The following is an 18,907-nucleotide window of genomic DNA, read 5'->3' as shown; positions in this document are numbered from 1 at the left end:
CCCCACCATTTCAAATTTTTTACAGCCACAAAAAGCAGGATTTGGTGAATTATTTTCTAATTAACCTTAATTTTAAACCCTAAACCAGCCTCTAACACAAACAAAATACACTTTTAAAGCCCTCAATAAGCTTCTTCATATGAGCGATGGGTTTCCAGCTTGAGCCTAAAATGTTTTGTCAAAACTTTGATCCCTTCACATGGGAAACTTCTGTTTCTGCCTATGCAGTGTTTTGCAACATCTGCACCAAAATAAGTTGGAGGGTTGCTAACACTGCCAGGCTAATATAAATCTAACCTGATCAAACCATACCCCCCACTCTCCTGATGAAGCTGATTGAGTTTCAGACATTTAAACTTTTAATAAATAATAATACGAAAAAATGCTCTTTAGTGATTCATATGTAATACAAAATTGTATTAATTATATATTCATTTTCTTCTTTATTAAAGGAAGATTGGGGTCTTCCTTCTTATTAAAAGTTGCAGAGTCCCACTGTAAGAGGTTCCCCTCATCCTCTAATCCTTTCAGTAACTGTGCTCACGAATACAGTGAAGCCAGAAAACCCTCTGCAGTAGATCCACATGTGACTTTTTCCATTCTTCACCAGTAGATGGCGCAATTGGATCGCCCATCCTCTTCCCTCCTGCCCGTTGTTCAGCACAGTGGGGTTTCCTTTAGGATGCCAACTGTGGCTCTCATGAGTCTGAATTATTTAGTCTGTCTGGCTGTGATGGAGCAGAGATAAAGAGGAGGGCACAGCGTCACTCTGATGGACCTGTGGGACCTTTTGCTTTGCCTACTCAACTCCTCAAGTTTCAAGTCGAAGCTGTTACTCCAAAGTGAAACGCAGACCACCTGACAAAACGATGCCTGTTTTGACAGACTTATCACTGGAAGCTAATGTCGTGTAATAGAGAAGATATGGAACGCAGACAGAGCGTATAGCTGCTGCAAACATGGCGACTAATCCCACCACCAGTCATATTTTGACACACGCTGCCCTGTTTGTACGACTTATTTCATATTTGTACCGTATGTCACCTGAGGAGAGGACTGGCTTGAGTTGCCTTGACAACTAACCGCCCAATGGGCCTGTGAAACCTGATCATCCCATCTAACCTTTCTCTCTGCATGCTCACAATAATTTACTTGGCAATACCCAGTGACAGGCAGCAGGATGTACAGTAGTGTGCGGACTTGTTTTGTGTGTTGTCCTTTCCGGGCCAATGACATGAGTATCTATCTCAACTACCCTAAGACATGAAGAGAAGAGGGAGATTTTACTGTGACGTAACTCCTTTACATCTTCCCCTAGTTAAAGCAGAAGGTGCATTCACGGTCCTGTCCGACGACCTCAGCTACCTTTTTACCTCTCCCCAGCTCTTTGATCCTCTCATGCTAAGTGCATCTCCACTAATAGGGTACATGTGGCCGAAGACAAATTCCTACAGACAAACATTAAAGTGAAGGGCTGCGTATCGGCGGCTTACCTTGGAATGCAAGAGCAAAGTGGCTGGTCTTAAAGTGGGCTGAGCTGTGGGAAAAAAATGTCAATAATGCAGGGGAGGATAACCGTCAATTATCACAAAGTATCTTCAGTGGCTAGTATTTTTTTTGTTTTGACATTTAGGGAAAAGTGCTTGTTTGCTTTCTTGAAGGCACAGTCAGCAAAGACTAGAAACTGAGGCACATACACACACACACGCACACACACACGCACACACACACACACGCACACAGCTACAGTAGATCTGTCCAAATGTAACAGAATCCGCCCACCTGAACCTCTAAAGCTCACTGATCAAAACATTATATACTCCACTTTCTGGAGTCTCCTTATGGGGAAAAGAAGAGGTTGGTAGGAAGCTGCTTTTTGAGTCTTTTTGTGAATAACTTTGCCTGAAAAAAAGCCTTTTGCTCAACGGAAAAATATGTAAAAGTAAGTTTCTCTGTAACAAGGATGTTGTGTGTGTGTAATGTGATGCTTCCAGAGGCGGTGTGTACATGTGTGTGCCCTGCAAAGGTTTTTATTAAAGTGAAAGGATTCGTTAAGAACGGCTGCCACCATTGTTCTATGAGGATTAACCCAAATCACTTCGACACACACAGACACACACACACACCCCCTCGGTGAACTGTCTTCTGATAGTCAGCGGGGCTCTGATCACCGGGCACAGGACAGATGGAGACAGAAACACTGCTCTCCCAGTACATTACCTTGTAAGGACAACATCTGCATACCGCATGCCCAGCTCTTCACGGTGCACCTCTGTTGGAAATCTGTCATCCGTGCTGTATTCATTCCAAACCTCTGTCTATTTATCTGTCCCTCCATCCTTCTCTCTCACCCACAGTATTATTCTTTAAAAAAAAACAGACTACTTTATCACGTCAAGCATACGCATCAGCTGGCTATTGTACATACATTTTCCTTATATTCATATTGTTTATAAAAGGAAGACATAGTCCAATTTGTGTATTTGGTTGGATAAATTTGAAATTTGTGCATTTCATGCATCTGACCAGTTTCCGTTATAAATACATATATATATATTTTAAGTCCAGCTGGCCAATTTGGACCATTTGAACTGGAAAGTCTCTGATTATGAATCATCAGGTCTTTGGCCATTTGATATTCAGCATTCTAAAAGACATCAAATACAAATATTGTGATACGGCATCACCAGTTTCCAGTGAGGACCAGGATCTCTCTGGAATATGTTCCCCACATGTGATCACCTACTCCACAGAAAAAGCTGTGAAATAAGCGATAAATAAAAATAACTTCTGTGTTGCTCGCGTTTCGATGAGCTACAGGCTTCCTTCCGGGCAACAGGCATGTAACAATCTGCACAAGACGGATAAAAATTCATCATGTCTTTAATTTTACAGTCGCAATCATATTTTCTTTCCAGTGTCTCGAAACCATTAAAAAATAAATATACATTATGTTACAAAACATTTCCAGTGTCTGGGATCGATAAAAAACACATTTCATCAACAGCATTGATTACAGGAGGGCAAGAAAACACCTGGGGCTGTACGAGTGGTTCGAAGGCATTTAGTGAGTGCTAAACAACACTTTAAGTTAGCTTCAATTCCACTTTGAACTCAGATCCAGAAGTTCTGCAGTGAAGACAACATTTATCTTGACTTCAGGCTTCTATTACTCAGTGCCTGAAAAGCAAAATTCTCATCTTTCGCCTTTTTCCGGAACAACAGTCGAGTTAAAAGTGAAACTGACTCCGACCCCAATGTGCACATTTACTGTAGTTCATGACTTTGGTAACCACGAGTGTGTTGTATTGGACAGGCGGGATGGACACTGGAAAAGAAGGCTTCAGGTTCATAGTGCTCGAACTGGAAAACAGAGTTTTCAACAGGAGAGGTGGAATCCCTCTCCATTCCACATCGTTAATGTTCATTTATGCTCACTGTTCTGTGTGAGCATGTACTTGGGACATTCTAGGTCACTCTCACACACAAGCATAACAGTCTTGCAGCCAAACACACATGTGTGTGTGTGTGTGTGTGTGTGTGTGTCTTCTATAGCAGAATATACTGTAGATCTCTGGAGAGCCCACTTCAGGATGTGTTTGTTTCAGTAAGGCCTTAATTCAAGATTGTTCTCAGTCGGAGAAACCAGCATATCAAGTGATTTTCACAATTGGAGCGCTTTCCCAACTAAACACAGGCAGATGATTTTTAGTTAAAAAAAACTAAACAGCTGAAATACAAAATAGATCGTTTCTTCTTCACCTTAAACAATATCTACATGTTAATTACACTCTAAATGCACTGCATTGAGAGGCTGGGGAAGCCTTTCTTTGAGTAAAAAAAAAGAACAAAGAAAGAGCACTTGGTGTGTGATTGTGAGTCTGATGTGTCCAATAGAACAGGTATGTCTGACGCTTTAGTAGTCCTTGAAATCCTTTTGGACTACAAATATACCAGCATGTATTTGAGTCTGTGTTCATGCGCAGTGCTTGTTCATCAGACTTTTCCAGCTTTCCTAACTTGATCCATCGAGAGGCCGACTCAAGCACACAGAGGAACACCATTTCAGGGCTTCTTCATCTTCTGACTCAGTCCCCGTTTCCTACAGTGGTTTTTGGCACACGTGGCTCCATTGCAGTCCAGGATTCCCTTTTTATATTCCTCACATCTTCTCTGCTTATTTTCTTGTCTCGGGCAGTCTTAAAGTCTGCAATTAATACTGCTCTCCAGAGAGAGGGACCATGAGCGGAGGGACGGATGGACAGATGAGGCATGGGGAACACCGGTTCCCTCCTTTCACCCCATCCACAGCAGTTCCTCTTGAATTGTTTCTATTCTTTTATTCCAGTCCTCTCGGCTCTCCTCCTTTCCTCTCCTCGCCCAGCGGGTTCTTCGCTCCTCCTCTCACAAGGGCAGGCTGGTCTGAGTTTTCCTAACAGGTCAGATCGAAGTCTCGTTACTGCCACTGTTAAATGGATAGGAACGGAGGGAGGGGAAGAAGAGGGATGGGGGATGCAGGAGGAGGGAGGGGTGCAAGGAGGAAGAAAGGAAGAACGTGCAATGTGAAGAAAAAAAAAATCATGCAGCATCTCAGCAGGATGGTCCTATTATTCATGCTATAGTTGAAGGAAATGTGATTATTGGCTTTCTTGCCACGTTACACGAGGAGATCAATACCACTCTCGTGTCTGAGAGCGGAATCAATCTTAAGAAAGCTAAGTGTGTTTCCCAAAATGTTTACTTTTCCTTTAACTATTATGAAACATGCATTATTTATGCATGGTCAACCGACACATATTGTTTAACCGTCTGGTTGTTAGAGCGTGTTTTTAAAATCATTCAATCCACTTGAAAGTGATCCAAAGACGTGATTATATGACTTTAGAGGAAGCATTCATTCATTTGTTTTCATGAGCACAAAGAATGATGCTGAAAAAACTAAACAAAAAAGGGTAATTGTCACATGCCAACACTACTCAGTAGGAACTACTTACTCTGAGTCAGACTCGTTGCCTCCGTTGACCGTCCCTGACTTCAAGTGCATTGCCACTCCCCCGTTGGTCTCCCGGTAGATTCCCGCAGGCGGCGGCACTGCGGGAATCTGCGGCCGCGGGGCGACGGGGGGCTTGATGAGGGAGCTGTTTTCGTGGTTGCCCGGCCGACCTCCGTCGTTGGAGGCCAGCGAGGGCGGCCGGGACGACGGGGTCATGATGTTGACGGAGGGGAGGGGCGGGGAGGAGGTGTTGTGGTTGTTGGGCGGCGGGGAGGTGATGGTGGGGGTGTTGTAGTCGCTCAGCTTCTCCCTCAGGCGGTTCTTCATGTTCTTGTCGGTCAGCGGAGGGGGGTAGCTAATCTTGTTCTTTAAGATTCCTGGGACGGACACAGAGAGCATTCCAATTAAAATCTGATCAATCAACTTCATTCAACTTCATTTCTGAGGGATTCTCTCCTCTCACCTCTCCTCTGCTCTGGTTGGTGGTTGCTGTTGCCGTGAGGCTGGCCAGATGGAGATGCCTCTCTAGCGTTACCAGGCGTTTGCTTGTCTCTCTCCGGGGGAGTCTCCCTCTCTCTCTCGGCGATGTGGTTGAGCTTATTCTCCGGATGGAGCTCCACGTTCACTTTGGTCTCCACCCTCAGCCGCTCTGCCCCGCCGGGATCCTCGCTGTCACTGGCTGTGGTGGCGTCTGCTGGCCAGTAAGGCTTCACGTGATTGGATACTGATTCCACTAATGGGGGAGAGAAGGAGACATTTCAAAGAGACAGTTAACAAATTAATCTGAAAAGTAACTGTAGCTGTCAAATAAATGTAGTGGAGTAAAACAAATATAGAGTAGGATGTAATGTAAGTGCCTTAAAACCTGTATTTAAGTGAGTAAATGTATTCAGCCACATTCATGCACTGATTGTACTCGGGTTGAGGCTCATGGGACCAACTATATACCTTTAGGGGTGCTGTGAACGGGCTGCCTCTCGTTGTTCCACTTGGGCTTGACATCGATGTCGTCGTCCTCGCTGTCGGAGGAGTGGGAAGAGGCGTAGGAGGAGCTGTGTTCGTCGACTGACAGCTCACTGTCTGAGTCCGAGTCTGAGGGGGACAAGGAGGGAAGGAGGACGGCACAAAGATTAACTACCGAGGTATTCGTTTTTCCATGCGGGCAAATGAACAAGCGGTTTTGATTCATCCATTCATTCAGTAAAAACCCACCATCTGCCTTGGTGCCGTTCCTGTGGAACAGAGGTCCGTCCAGATCTGTGTGTCCTTTCGCCGTTCCCGAGGAGACACTGGGCTTCTGACCAGACTCCTCCCTACGTAGATAAAGTCAGATGCAGGAGGAGGGAAGGGATGGGAAGAGTAGGACGTAAGAGAGAGAGAGAGAGAGAGAGAGAGAGAGAGAGAGAAATGTAAGTGGAAAAGAAGAGGTGGAGATCAAGTGGAGAGAGGGGAATAAAGCATCGCTGGAAGTTAACTCAAGCCCATACTCGCAGTTTGACGCTAATGTTCAACAGCTGAAACACCAGACATCTCTCATTACAAAACATTTGCCTCTGTTGATGGCTTCTTCAACAAAGACTAAAACATATATTACATTGTGGTTTAGGTGTGCTTGCATCAGGTTAAAGTCAAACTGGCAGCTTGATCACCAACAGAAATGTAAAAAAATAAAAACGTCTACCACAGAAATTTATTGGAGGGTAATTTAATACTTGCTTATTGCTAAATTACTGTAATAACCTCCTCTGCTCTCCACCTGAAGCTGTTTATCCCAAGTTGAGATGTTGGCTGAAAGGCAAAGATGCTACTGGAGACTCTGACCTGTCTGGTGGCTGATCTGAGAGACACTTCGGGAAGCAGCTGAAGACGTGCCAACAGCCGCAGGGAAGGATTCTGTGTCTGTATCACATTCCCACTTCAACAGGTACAGTCCTATCTCTCTTATTTCCCAAGTTTCCCAAGTTTCTTTCCCTATATATCCCCCCCCCCCCCCCCCTTTTGCCTCTCGCACAGGCAGCACGCCATCCCGCTTTCCCCTTCCCCTTTCTGGCGTTCTCGCTCTCATTGACCCCTCGTGTCAGCTCACGTTTCCCAGATGACAGCTTTACGAGCCGGGGCGTACAGTCACACCTCACCTTCGTTCTGTAAAACTCTTCTAAAACACCAGGTACATGTAACACCACTCCGCTGCGATGAAAACATGTCTGTGTTATACGCGCAAACACACGGCGGTACAAGAAGCGCAGGTGAGATGAGACTGAGATGGTAAACCCTGGAAAAAGCTACATCTCAAAATGTCACTTTTTTAAGAGATTTACCAGGGATTGCTCCAAACTACTTCTTCAAAACGCATAATGTTGAATGAGGAAAGCAATAAAGGCATATAAAAACACACACGTTCATATAATCTGAAAAGTATATAGATTATAATATATTCCTGGCTGTCATTTATAACATATATTTCCGTAAAAGTTGTTACCAATCCCAATTGCTCAAAGCACAGAGCAGTGGACATAATGCTATAATAACACCAGACACACATGAATGGTTATGGTGCATAGTAAGTTCATCTACCATCTTGAAGAAGTTATTAAAAATAAAAACATTTATTTGACACTGCAAGACTAAATATGGCGATTTACAAGTTAATAAGGTACACCTAGCTAAAACCACATTAGCTAAAACGGCATTACTTTCAAGCTAAGCTAATACTAAAGTAGTAAATACAACAGCCTTGTGGTGGCTGGGGATGATGTGTATAGTCATAGTAAGAAAGGCGACTTATACATACTAAAACAATTCTAAAATATTTACTTAATTCAATAGAGCTGATAAAGCTTGATAGGAAACACTACAGCTGAGATACAACATGTCTTTTAACATGTCTTTTGTTTAACAAATACCACAGGAAACTCATGTTATATCATAGAGTTCAGTCAGACTTCATGAAGGTTATAATGTTCACTTTTTGTTGAAACTGTTTGGAGTGTACTTTCCTGTATTTGTCTGTTCCAGTGCAATTAAGCTACGTTAAATTATGAAAAACATATTCACAACGTTTCTCTGTACTCTTTAAACCTCCCCACAAAATGTATCAAGTCAAATGAACAAGGTTAATCTGCCATAATATATAAACCACAGAACAACACCACAGTGTGTATGGAATGAATAGTGCGGCTTCCTACGCACATCATTGAGAGTTGATATGTCTCCTGCTGTATGCGAGTGTTGGGGTTTTGCAACAAAGCCGTGCGCCGTGCACTGGCAAATCTCACTGTGATCTTTCATGCAAGCAGTTACAGCACAATGCATGTGCCATGCTGTGGCAACATGCATGTGTGAAAGAAAGGAAAGCAATACCATCAGAATGTAGAGAAACTCAGCAATTTAACTTATCCTTGCTTTGGATGAAGCAGCGAATAAGGGCAGGGTGTGTGTGTAGCTGTGAAGGGTGTATGTGTGTGTGTGTGTGTGTGACTCTATATATATATATATATATTTATATATATATATATATATATATATGAATACAATAATTAGGGGCTGGGGACGTGTTAGTACATATGAGACATTTGATGCATCAGCAGTCATGCTGGGAGGAGAACAAAGAAAGAAAGTGGACAAACACACTTGCGTGCGTAAACATACACACTCACTCGTGCAGCAGTGTATAGCAGAAGCGGCCATGCGGTCAGTGAGCGTGTTGTACCTGAGTGTGTATGCCAGGTAGCTGCTGCGGCTCTTGGCTGACCTGAGCGTGCTGTCAAGGGAGACGGTGGACTCGCCGATGCCTGAACGGTACAGCTGGCCGTCTTCCGTGTACGTGTTGTTGCAGTTGAGAGAGCGCTGATGGATGGACGGGTGTGTGGAAGGGGGGAAGGGCAGAAAAAGAAAACATGGCTTTGTTTTGACTGGACGATTCCCAAAAGAAAAACTGATAATATGTGGGGACCATATTAGTGTAGCAGTTCACTCACTGTGAGCAACGAGGCCCTCGTGGTGCTGGATTCGTCGAGCGCGCCCTTCTTTCCTGTGAAGATGTTCTTGAGGTTTTTCCTCACCTCCTTGTTGAAGATCACGTGGAAGAAGAAGATGAAGACTCCCTGTGAAGAAAGCAAAAGAGGCGCCGTTAAAAACAGTGGAGTGAGTAAGTGTCAATGGAAACGGGTCTGTTAGGATCTAGTCTAGAGGTTCAACATAGATGCTTGTGTTACCTGCAGACAGCTGAAGGCAGCGAACAGGTAGTGGAAGGTCATTACGTTGCTGTTGACCGCCATCAGGCCGAGCATCCAGGTAGCGCTGATGAGCAGCAGCAGGAGGAAGGCCATTCGAAGTGCAGGACTGAGGAGGGGGAAAAACACACGGATCAGCTTCCGCCCGTGCCAAAAGGCTATACTGCTTATTAACTTTTATTATATTGGATTATTAAAGTGACTTACATTGCTCCTGACTTCTCCATAGCCTTCTGCCTGCGACCACACGAAGCCTTCGCAGCCAGAATAAAGATCACGGTGTTCACCTTTAAAGAGAAAAAAAATGAGGGAAGGAAGAGACTTTGTGAACAAAACACTTCATTATCTCTCTGGCGTATATATTTGGCATTTTACAGGACTATTGGGGGTATTTTATTTTGATATTCCATATCATTTAGATGATTTATAACGACATGAAAGCCCTTTCAACTCCTTCGGTTTGATCTACAAGACCTAATGGTCTGAAAACCTACCAGGACGACTACGAAGATGGGTCCTGCGAAGCTCCAGATGAGTGTGTCATGGACAGAAAGCCAGCAGAAATCCGGGTTCCCGTAACCCTGAGGGTCAAGACCTACTGCCAAACCTATAAACACAAAATACCAGTGTCACAGCTGTGTCTATGCCTTGTTTCTTCCCCCCCCCCCCCCCCCCCCCCCCCCTCCTTTTTAGGGAGTGCCACAGTCAGTGTTTCAGTCTTTTCCTTCGACCGTCTTAGTCACTCATGACTGTCATTTTTATTCCTCATCGTTTCGTCCTTTCTTGTATCTCTCTCTATGTGAGTATCGCTCTGTAACTCTATATTTCTCTCACAGTATGTCTCAATCCAAATTCCAATCAAGGAAGCTTTGCTGGCACCCGATACTTCCAAAACATGTCAGCACATCGCCAAGCATTTAATATATTACTGCAATCTTCACAGACATCAAAGGGGTCCGAAAGTCAAATATGCGGTAAATGGCTGGCTTGGAAATGTGTTACTAATTGGAGATACCAGGTGATTGAAATGTAATGTTGCAGTTATATCAAGAGACAATAAAAAGGGCCATAAAACAAATAAATCAACACATTTATTTATGCCACGATCTTTTTCCCAGCAGCCACACACACACACAATTTTCCCACGAGGATTAGAGCCTCCTCAGTGTTGACGAGTCACAGCACTAATCTACCTTGACAATCAGCCATCATACACTTTCCTTGTTTCTGAGTGTGTGTGTGTGTGTGTGTGTGTGTGTGTGTGTGTGTGTGTGTGTGTGTGTCTCACCCGTGATGATTGCCGGTATTCCCCAGCCCATGGCGTAGTAGAACCTCATGTGTCCGTGGTTGATGTTCCGCAGCTCTGTCAGCATGCGGTAGATGTGCAGCCCCTCCACGAACATCCAGGCAAAGGTGCACATGTAGAAGTAGTGGAGGAGGATGGCGATCACCATACACACGAACTGGAGGGAGAAGAAAGAGTAATGAAGAGGATCCACAACATAAAAAAGCAGATTTGTTTTGCCCAAAACGTTGGTCTGTTTGTCATTCTCCGCTGTGCTTTCCCTTTTCTATCAGTCGATCAAATGCTGCATCAATTAGTCAATATTTTGATAATCATTCATTCCAAAATATGTCACGAAAACCCACGTCCCAGCCTCTTAAATGTAAGTATTTGCTGTCTTTCTAAAGTTTAAATCATTGTGAATAAAATACGTTTGGATTTTGGACGGTTGGTTTGTAAAAACAAGCAATTTGAAAACATCGATAGATGTTATTTGCAGCCCTAATGGCAGCAAACGTTGATTGTTTTTTTATTTTTTTATTACAAACTTCATTAATAGCTGTCCTTATGTTGGACAGTAATTATTCAACCTTTCCCCACACTCCTTTTTCTCCTTCCCTCCCTATTCCCGTGCCTGTTGCTGCATTGGAGGAATGCAGTGTGTCAGGGATTGTCCCGGCGGTTGAGATGCTGTATTTTAGTAATGCTGTGTGCTGCTGCAGAGATGAGAGAGAGAGAGAGAGAGAGAGAGAGAGAGAGAGCAAGAGAGAGAGAGAGAGAGAGAGAGAGAGAGAGAGAGAGAGAGAGAGCGCAAGAGAGAGAGCGCAAGAGAGAGAGAGAGAGAGAGAGAGAGACTACTTTGAGGGAGTTATAAATCATCCTGCGGATGGCCCTGGGCACGCACTGACAGCATTCCACGGTTGAAACACACACACACACACACACACACACACACACTCGATAAAGGACGTGCATGCTCACAAACATGCACACAAAACTTCTTCTTTCACTTTTTTTAAAGTCTCTGTGTAACCTTGGCTTCTATTTTTCTTTTTTCCCTCATCCAGTTGCAGATAATACAGTACAGTGTGTTGTGAGTCAGCGCTCAAGTCCCTCTCATCGCAGTCAAAACACTGAGTCAGGACAAGTCAAAAAAGACTCCTGCAACTTATCTGGAACTTAACCTTCTAATCTTTAATCCTGCTTTCATATTTCACATTGTGAGGACTGCTGCTATATGCAAATGTGAAGGGCAGATTTAGCTCTCAGGTGCATGAGTTGGTTTATGTTCTCTCAATTTTCAATTCTGTGAATTTTTTTTTCTTCCGTTTTTGATGTGATGAGGCAGAATGTAAGCCCCACTAAAACCATTGTGTCGGCTTTGCAACCTGAATTGACTAGACTTTAATCTCTGATGTACATCTGGTTGACGGCTGGTGGTTGGCAGATACGGTGATTTGGGACTGACAGCTGGGCCTGGTGATCTTGTGACGTCTTGTGTAAGACTGCCGACATCTGGTTTGGCCAGACTAGTCAGAGCTGATGCGTTCATTTCAGAGCGGCACTGCGTGACTTTTGAAAGAAGAACAAATGAAACGTTGAACTCACAAGCAATGAAACGCACCGCCGCTCAATTAAATACACTCACTGTTTTGCTGCTGCATCCTTACTCGGTCTGGTATGACCCGTAGCTTTTGGTTGTTAAATGTTTGCTAATGTTAGCGACGTTTGCGTGACTTTATCTCTATTTTTGCTTTTTACACTATGTTTTAGTACATGTGGTACCGGTAGTTATATAGTATTGCTTTAGACATGTGTCAGTTTAATCCCTTGAACCTGGATGGATAGCTAAGGAAGGCTAAGGAGGCATCAAACAAAGCTTACAAATACAAAGAGACAATGTTCAATTAATACCAATTAACATGGCATTCGTGTCACTATGAGCTTTAAAGCTGCTTACATGACAATACATTTGCTTCCTGCTCAAAGCAACTACCAATGTCTGCATTTAACTGTGCGGGTTCAACCTCAAAACGTGCAAGAATTATGCAAGTATGTCGATGGTATGTGATGTTATTCTTCTGCTTCTTCAAAAAAAGCAGGATTACCCGCCAATTAACACTTTCATGATTTTTCCCTACCACAGACATTTATCAAGTGAAAACTAAGAAGCTGTTATGGGAAAACCTTTGCCAGTGCCTATCGCCCCGAGGCCTGCTTCTGGAGACAAGTACCAGTCACAGCATGTCTCCGCTGCTGGCACACAGAGGTGTGTGTGTGTGTGTGTGTGTGTGTGTGTGTGTGTGTGTGTGTGTGCGTGCGTGCGTGTGTGTGTGTCTGAATGTCTGTGTCAGCAGACTTCAAAGAATTCCCACACCTTTTGATCCTTTACATTATGTCTGTGTGAGTGTGTGTGTGTGTGTGTGTGTGTGTGTGTGTGTGTTTGTGTGTGTGTGTGTGTGTGTGTGCACATGCATGGCCGTTACTGTGATCTACCCAACTCCAAACTGGATTATGAATTTAACATGATTAGCTGATTTGATTTCTGAGTACAGACTCTGTACTAACTCAGGATGCATGTTACACTTTTTTAATTATGGAGCTTCACAGCAACACAGTCACATCCAGCAGGGGCTGTCAGTTCAGTGACATCAACTCATGGGAGGTTAAATTGGGAAAGGGCATTCATTCCTCACTATTACAGTCATTAGCCGAGCACCAAAACACAGACTCTGTCAAATCCATGTCAGGTAGGTCTTTGCTCCTTAAGCCCGATAAAGTCCCTGTCAACACCACGTTTACCCGCAGGCCAAACAAATATCGCCTGGCACGTTTTAATACAGTGAACATCGGTGTAAGACGGCCCTTATCCCACTTCAAGTTCCACCATGCAACAAGCAGAGGAAAAGTACAAAACTAGTGTAAACCTGTATCATATGCATCTGTGTTGTTTCCCATCGGACGGCCTGTTCGCCTCTGATTCATGCAGAGCAGCACAGGCCCAACTGGAACAGAGACCGGACCAGATCTCTGTAACCTAAATACCTACTTGACTGGGGGGACTTCCTGTCCAAATGTCACAAGCAGAGCAAGCTGAGGCAAAGGCTGTTTGATATCCCCAAACCACTCCTTTAACAGCAGTAAAATCCCTTTAACCAGTGATACCCCAACACTCACCGGGTTGTCAGTCTGGTTGATGCCGAGCAGGAAGACGAGCTCGGAGAAGAAGAGCGCTGCCACCAGGTTCCTGTGGATGGCGTGGAGGTTGGAGCGGAGCCGGCGCAAGAGGCACAGCAAGATGAAGGTGAGGAGGAGGAGGAAGAGGGAGACCGACACCGTGGTGTAGGTGACAATCTTCAGGGGGAGAACGTCTCCGTGCTGTGGAGAGCAGTTACAGGGCAGGAGTCAGTAACAGGGCAACAGGCAGAAAATAGAAAACTTGGTTAGGTGTTTTATATTTTTTCCGTCAATACCTCTCTCTTGGAAATGTCCATGAGCACGGCGAAGCTGGTCATGTGGTTACACTGACAGCTAATGTGGCTGTTGTTCCTGTTGAGGACCTCGCAGCCTTTAGCGGACCAGGCGCCTGTACCTCCGATCCTAAACGCACACAGCAGAAGAAAGGGACATTTAAAAATGAAATGAAATACTGTTTTATCTGCAAGGTTTAATCTCTGGGGTTCATGCAAGTGAAGTGAAGTGCAACTCACGCGATGGAGTGGTTCCAGAAGACGCACACAGGTTTGGTTCTCTCCTCCGTCTCCAGCAGGGTGTACTCCAAGGTGATGGGAGGTTCCAGGATGGGAGGAAGAGGCGGACCCTCACTGTGCACCGTGGCGCTCACGATGGCTGTGTTGATCACTGGGCGGTTCGGGAGCCTGGAAAGACGTAGGGAGTTAAACAACTTAAAATGGTTCACTTAAAGTATCTAAACGCTTCGCTACAGTAAGTTTAAATTTGCTTTTAATGGCTTCATTACACGGATGCCCACTAATGTGTAGTAGTCGGTCACCATAACAGACTGAAATCATATTCACTGTTATCCTTTTGTTAACTTCCTTATGTCATCTTTAAAAAGATATTCTTAGTAAGGTTTTCTCTTTTACACACACACACACACACACACACACACACACAACCCTGACAGACTCCGTGCTCCATTTGTCATGAATAACTAAACAGATTTTTATAGGCCCGATAAGGTGGTTGCTTTAAACACACCTACAGTAAATATTATGACATGTGCTGTATTATCATAAGATTAAAACACAATATGATGAATTACACAGTATATACACTGAAAAGTACAGAGGAGAGCTTTAAGAGTTTGAGAAAGTCGGCCTGCCCTCCCTCCTGATCAATGTCTGACAAAGACACACGTGGGAAGGTTTTTGAAGGTAAAGACGACGAACCCCTCAGCAGGCCTAAACTTTAGCTGTCAGTAGTCTACCTCAGACTCCGGCGGTCAGGGTCGTAACTTTCCGGGAGGAGCTTCCCCAACGATTTGTACACTATCACCACCGCAACCGGCAGAGGAGCGGCTGGCTCGAGGTGACGCCGTCTCCTATCGGACACCGTGAGCTCCTCCTCCTGCGGGGGCTCGGTCTGACTTGGAGGTTCGGGGGCGGGCTCTGCTGGGAGGGGATAGCGAGACAGAAATTGACAGACTATACGACTGGAGTTGTGTATTTTATTTGTTTGCACCTGCTAAAAGCATCAGCCGGGGTGATTCCTACCTCTGTGGCCCTCGGTGCGGAGGTTGAACTGGGGGAACTGGACGGAGGACCCGAGCTCTTTGGAGTAATCCTCCTGGATGTCCTGGAACCGAGGCAGCGTGCCCCGCTCCGGGTCCGACACGTCCAAGTAGTCCACGGTCAGAACTGGGTCAAAGGCGGCAAAGGGGAGGAGACAGAGGCAGAGGGTGAGGGCCGTGTTTCGGGGTGGGATCGCGCTACACAATGTGTGACCACAGCTCCTCCACTCACTCATGTTGTCAGTGACGATGGTGAAGGGCTTCAGGTAGGTCTTCCTGACGTTCTGTGCCAGGGTGTTGGCGTAGTCCTCGAAGTTGCGCAGCAGATGGGCGGTGCCGCCTTCCGTCTTCTGGATCTGCTCCCAGTGCTCCTTGGTGTCGGGGTCCAGGATGGCGCTTCCTGCTCGCACCAAGTTCTGGAGAAACCCAAAAAACAAAGCAATTGACACAAATTAAGCATTTATGTAAATGCATCACATAAATATCAAGGAGAGTCGTAATAACAGCAATGGTGGAAGTATTAGATAACTAGTGATGAAAGGAGTTGCTCTCCCAGTGAGAACAACCAGTGGAGGGCAGTGTGCCACAAGTGCTACAGACTGGGCTTCACCAAATTAAAGCTTTCGGATATTTTTTAGAATGGATTTTGGAATCCGCCCATTATGTAGAAGCTGATCTGTGAATCCGGTTAGTTTTCTTTTCTACCTCGTTGAACTCGGCGTCCCTCATGGCGGTGAGCTCGAACCCCGCCTGCCGGCTCTCGTACTGCAGCACGTGATTCAGCAGCTGGGCGGCGGTCTTCACGTCGTTGCCGTAGTAATGCTGGGTGTTGTTGGTGGCGCTGTGGAGCAAGCGCACAATGGTCTTGGAACGCTCGCTGTCCATCCTGGAGCTGTTGCGACGCAGGTCCTCGTTCTGGATGGAAAAGGAGGGTCGAGGGATGGAGAGAAAACACGCAGGTCAAAGCAAAGGCGAGCTGAGTGAAACATAATGGAAATTGGTCAATCCCAGGATTAGCGGGGCTTTGAGAAGTTCCCGCCTCGAGTATTAGGTTCAGGTTTAAACACAATAGGTGCAATACTGTATACAGAAAGGCGATCCAGGCAGTCCAAAACATAATAACAACAAGGAAGAAAAATAATAGGCCTTTATTGTAGTGGCTTAATCATTTAGCTGACACCTTTTTGACAATTCCTCTGTGGTTGATTACACAAAGCAACCCGTCGTCTCTTTTCACAGATGAATATATGTTTGAATCTCCCACAGACTTCCTCTTATGAAATGGCATCAGTGATGACGCATCAGCTCCCTTACGACCGATAGTTCAATCAATATGATCATTCAGAAGGGAGACTGATGCAGTGTACAGAGGCATAAACAGTCTGATGAGAACTTCATATTCAAACAGGTCCAGATATTATTTATTTTTCACTTTATTCAAAGGCTTCATGGACCTTGAAAGCTGTCATTGTGTAAAAGATGTTCAGCTGAAAGCGACAGCATAATGTTGTATTGTGTGTAGCACTCACCAGCTTCTTCAGATGGGAGAAGGAGACGGTGGTGCAGTTGAAGAGCTCAGGCGACAACCAGCCCTTCTCATCGTTGCAGTGGCGAATGGCAGTACCTTAAAAAACAAAACAGATTTTAAATATGTTTCCTGCAAATGTTTCCCGGACATACAAGAGGCGGTCAAGTTAAACATCTAGTAATGTGAGAGCACACACTATATTCTCGAATTATATAAACTGTTATATATATAATTATATAAGACTTGCTGTATGCAATCAGAATAGGATACCTGCAGACGCTATTCATTGCTAAACAAAAAGAGGAACAGGCAACTACATTTTGGGGGTTTAAAAAGAATCCCAATAGCTCGGATTATGTTAAATACCTGAAAAATGTAAAACACTTCCTGTCTTTTTTTGTCTGTTTAAATATTTGCAACCCGCTCCAGTCTGATTCAGTTTGAGAAAAGGCTTCATCCAAATGCAAAGTCTCTCTTCTGATGCCATTGTTAAACGGGGAGAGGTGGCTGGAGGACTTGCCAGTGGGTTGGAGCTAAGAGAAGGCGACGAGCAGCGCTGGCAAATAAATTCCCAAATGAGTCTGGGGAGACGACAAAAGGGGTCGCCGTGGTGACGGCAGTATCTATGGGGTGTAACCAGGAAAGTGAGGAATAGGTCACCGAACACAAGTCTTGAGTTCGACTGTCTTCTCTCTCACACACACAACACATCTACAGACACACACGTACATGATTGGTCGATGAGAACGCTCTGGTGGACCAATGGACCAATCAGAGAGCCTCATCACTGTGTTGTTAAGCTTTAAATAGAGAGTGTGTGCGCCTTTAAATAAATTAACTCACAAACACAAAGCCACTCATGCAGCTTAATCCAACTGCAGTGAACAACACAATCTTCGTCTTAGGAATGTAGAGTTGATAATAGCGAGCATAAGCAATAAAACAGGAGTCAGAAGTTTTGCTGCTAGAGCGTTACTTTTTTTAATAGCTTTTGGTAGCTAATGTTAGCTAGCTTTCGGTACATGTGGTGTTGTCACTAACATTGCGAAGGCAGTTAGCTTACTTTATGGAATACTTGTACTTGTGTTGGTGTCCACTATGTTTTAGCATATAACATGGTCCTGTAATTGTCACTTGCTGTTAGCTAGCAAAACTAACCAGTGGCCGCTTTAGCTTGTCATAAAATCTGGAAAAAGTGGAAACAGCTAGCCTGGATTTGTCTGAAAGTAATACAATGTTGAATTATTCCTTTAAATTTTGCAGAAATGGGACAATAAAACTGGTTAATTGTCATTGACCTCAATATAAATTAGTGGCCTGAAACTCTTCTGCTCTTCATTCATTTTAAGTGGACCACACACTGTTAGGATGCCAGCCAGAGCAAAAATAATTACACCACATGTTGCTTTTGTCATCAGAGGGGTATAAAAGCACTCACCGATTGATCCTTTTGGACAGTTCATGGCGGCGGGGCGTCCAAATTTGGTCTTGGGCCACCAGATGCCTGCATCAAACGCCTTGGGACAGCCCTCGTACACCACTGTGGAGGAAAAGGACACAAAAGGTGCAGGTTATAATGTGAATATGGTTTGAAACTAGCAGGTAAACACACATGCAGCTTCCATCAAAACTGATGTATAAGGCAAACAAAAGATGGTTTGAGAGCATTGCATAAATTGACCCTTAAAGAGGTGAATCATAAACTGAAACTGAACGACATAAATTACCCGTTAAAATGTAAATGCCTGCTTTGGTTCCACCTCAGGATGCCACCTATCCGATCCACTTTATTAAACAGCCAGTCAGACCAGCACAGTGGCATTTGCCCACATTAAACCTGCTGGGCCTCTACACAAGCTGTGATACATAATTCATTTATGTGGGTTAATAAATCTCCAGGACAAACCAAGCTGGGACCTGCAGGCTTGTTGGCTTGTTTGTCGCTCCTCTCACTGTAGTTGCACACAGCCTTTAATCCCCAAGTGTTTCATTAACTGTTCACATAACTTCATAACCTCAGTAACATTTTGACTTTAGATCCAATGAGCTCATCTTTTAAACGTTCTATTGGATCATACTTACCCTTTCTTTCAGGATCATTTCTACAATAACACAA

At 44.5% G+C, this 18,907-nt stretch overlaps 1 protein-coding gene across 1 annotated transcript in view; it reads right to left on the bottom strand.

Annotated features, from left to right (window-relative positions):
* Positions 1-2,878: 2,878 nt before the first annotated feature.
* The window catches only part of celsr1a (cadherin EGF LAG seven-pass G-type receptor 1a), an 82,929-nt gene continuing 66,900 nt past the window's right edge, over positions 2,879-18,907 (bottom strand). The window contains exons 18-37 of the mRNA XM_079236217.1: positions 18,230-18,331; positions 16,793-16,887; positions 15,969-16,178; positions 15,496-15,679; positions 15,247-15,390; positions 14,961-15,144; positions 14,221-14,388; positions 13,984-14,110; positions 13,688-13,888; positions 10,514-10,688; positions 9,720-9,832; positions 9,433-9,512; positions 9,208-9,334; positions 8,971-9,096; positions 8,703-8,839; positions 6,206-6,306; positions 5,942-6,085; positions 5,457-5,726; positions 4,995-5,370; positions 2,879-4,432 (exon numbers count right to left, since the gene is read on the bottom strand). Of these exons, the coding sequence (XP_079092343.1) occupies positions 4,405-4,432; positions 4,995-5,370; positions 5,457-5,726; positions 5,942-6,085; positions 6,206-6,306; positions 8,703-8,839; positions 8,971-9,096; positions 9,208-9,334; positions 9,433-9,512; positions 9,720-9,832; positions 10,514-10,688; positions 13,688-13,888; positions 13,984-14,110; positions 14,221-14,388; positions 14,961-15,144; positions 15,247-15,390; positions 15,496-15,679; positions 15,969-16,178; positions 16,793-16,887; positions 18,230-18,331 (3,092 nt within the window). The 3' untranslated portion in view covers positions 2,879-4,404. The remainder of the gene's footprint in view (positions 4,433-4,994; positions 5,371-5,456; positions 5,727-5,941; positions 6,086-6,205; positions 6,307-8,702; positions 8,840-8,970; positions 9,097-9,207; positions 9,335-9,432; positions 9,513-9,719; positions 9,833-10,513; positions 10,689-13,687; positions 13,889-13,983; positions 14,111-14,220; positions 14,389-14,960; positions 15,145-15,246; positions 15,391-15,495; positions 15,680-15,968; positions 16,179-16,792; positions 16,888-18,229; positions 18,332-18,907) is intronic.

Source organism: Taurulus bubalis (assembly GCF_910589615.1).
Source record: "Taurulus bubalis genome assembly, chromosome: 20".
NCBI lineage: Eukaryota > Metazoa > Chordata > Actinopteri > Perciformes > Cottidae > Taurulus > Taurulus bubalis.
This window is presented reverse-complemented; position numbering and strand designations above follow the sequence as displayed.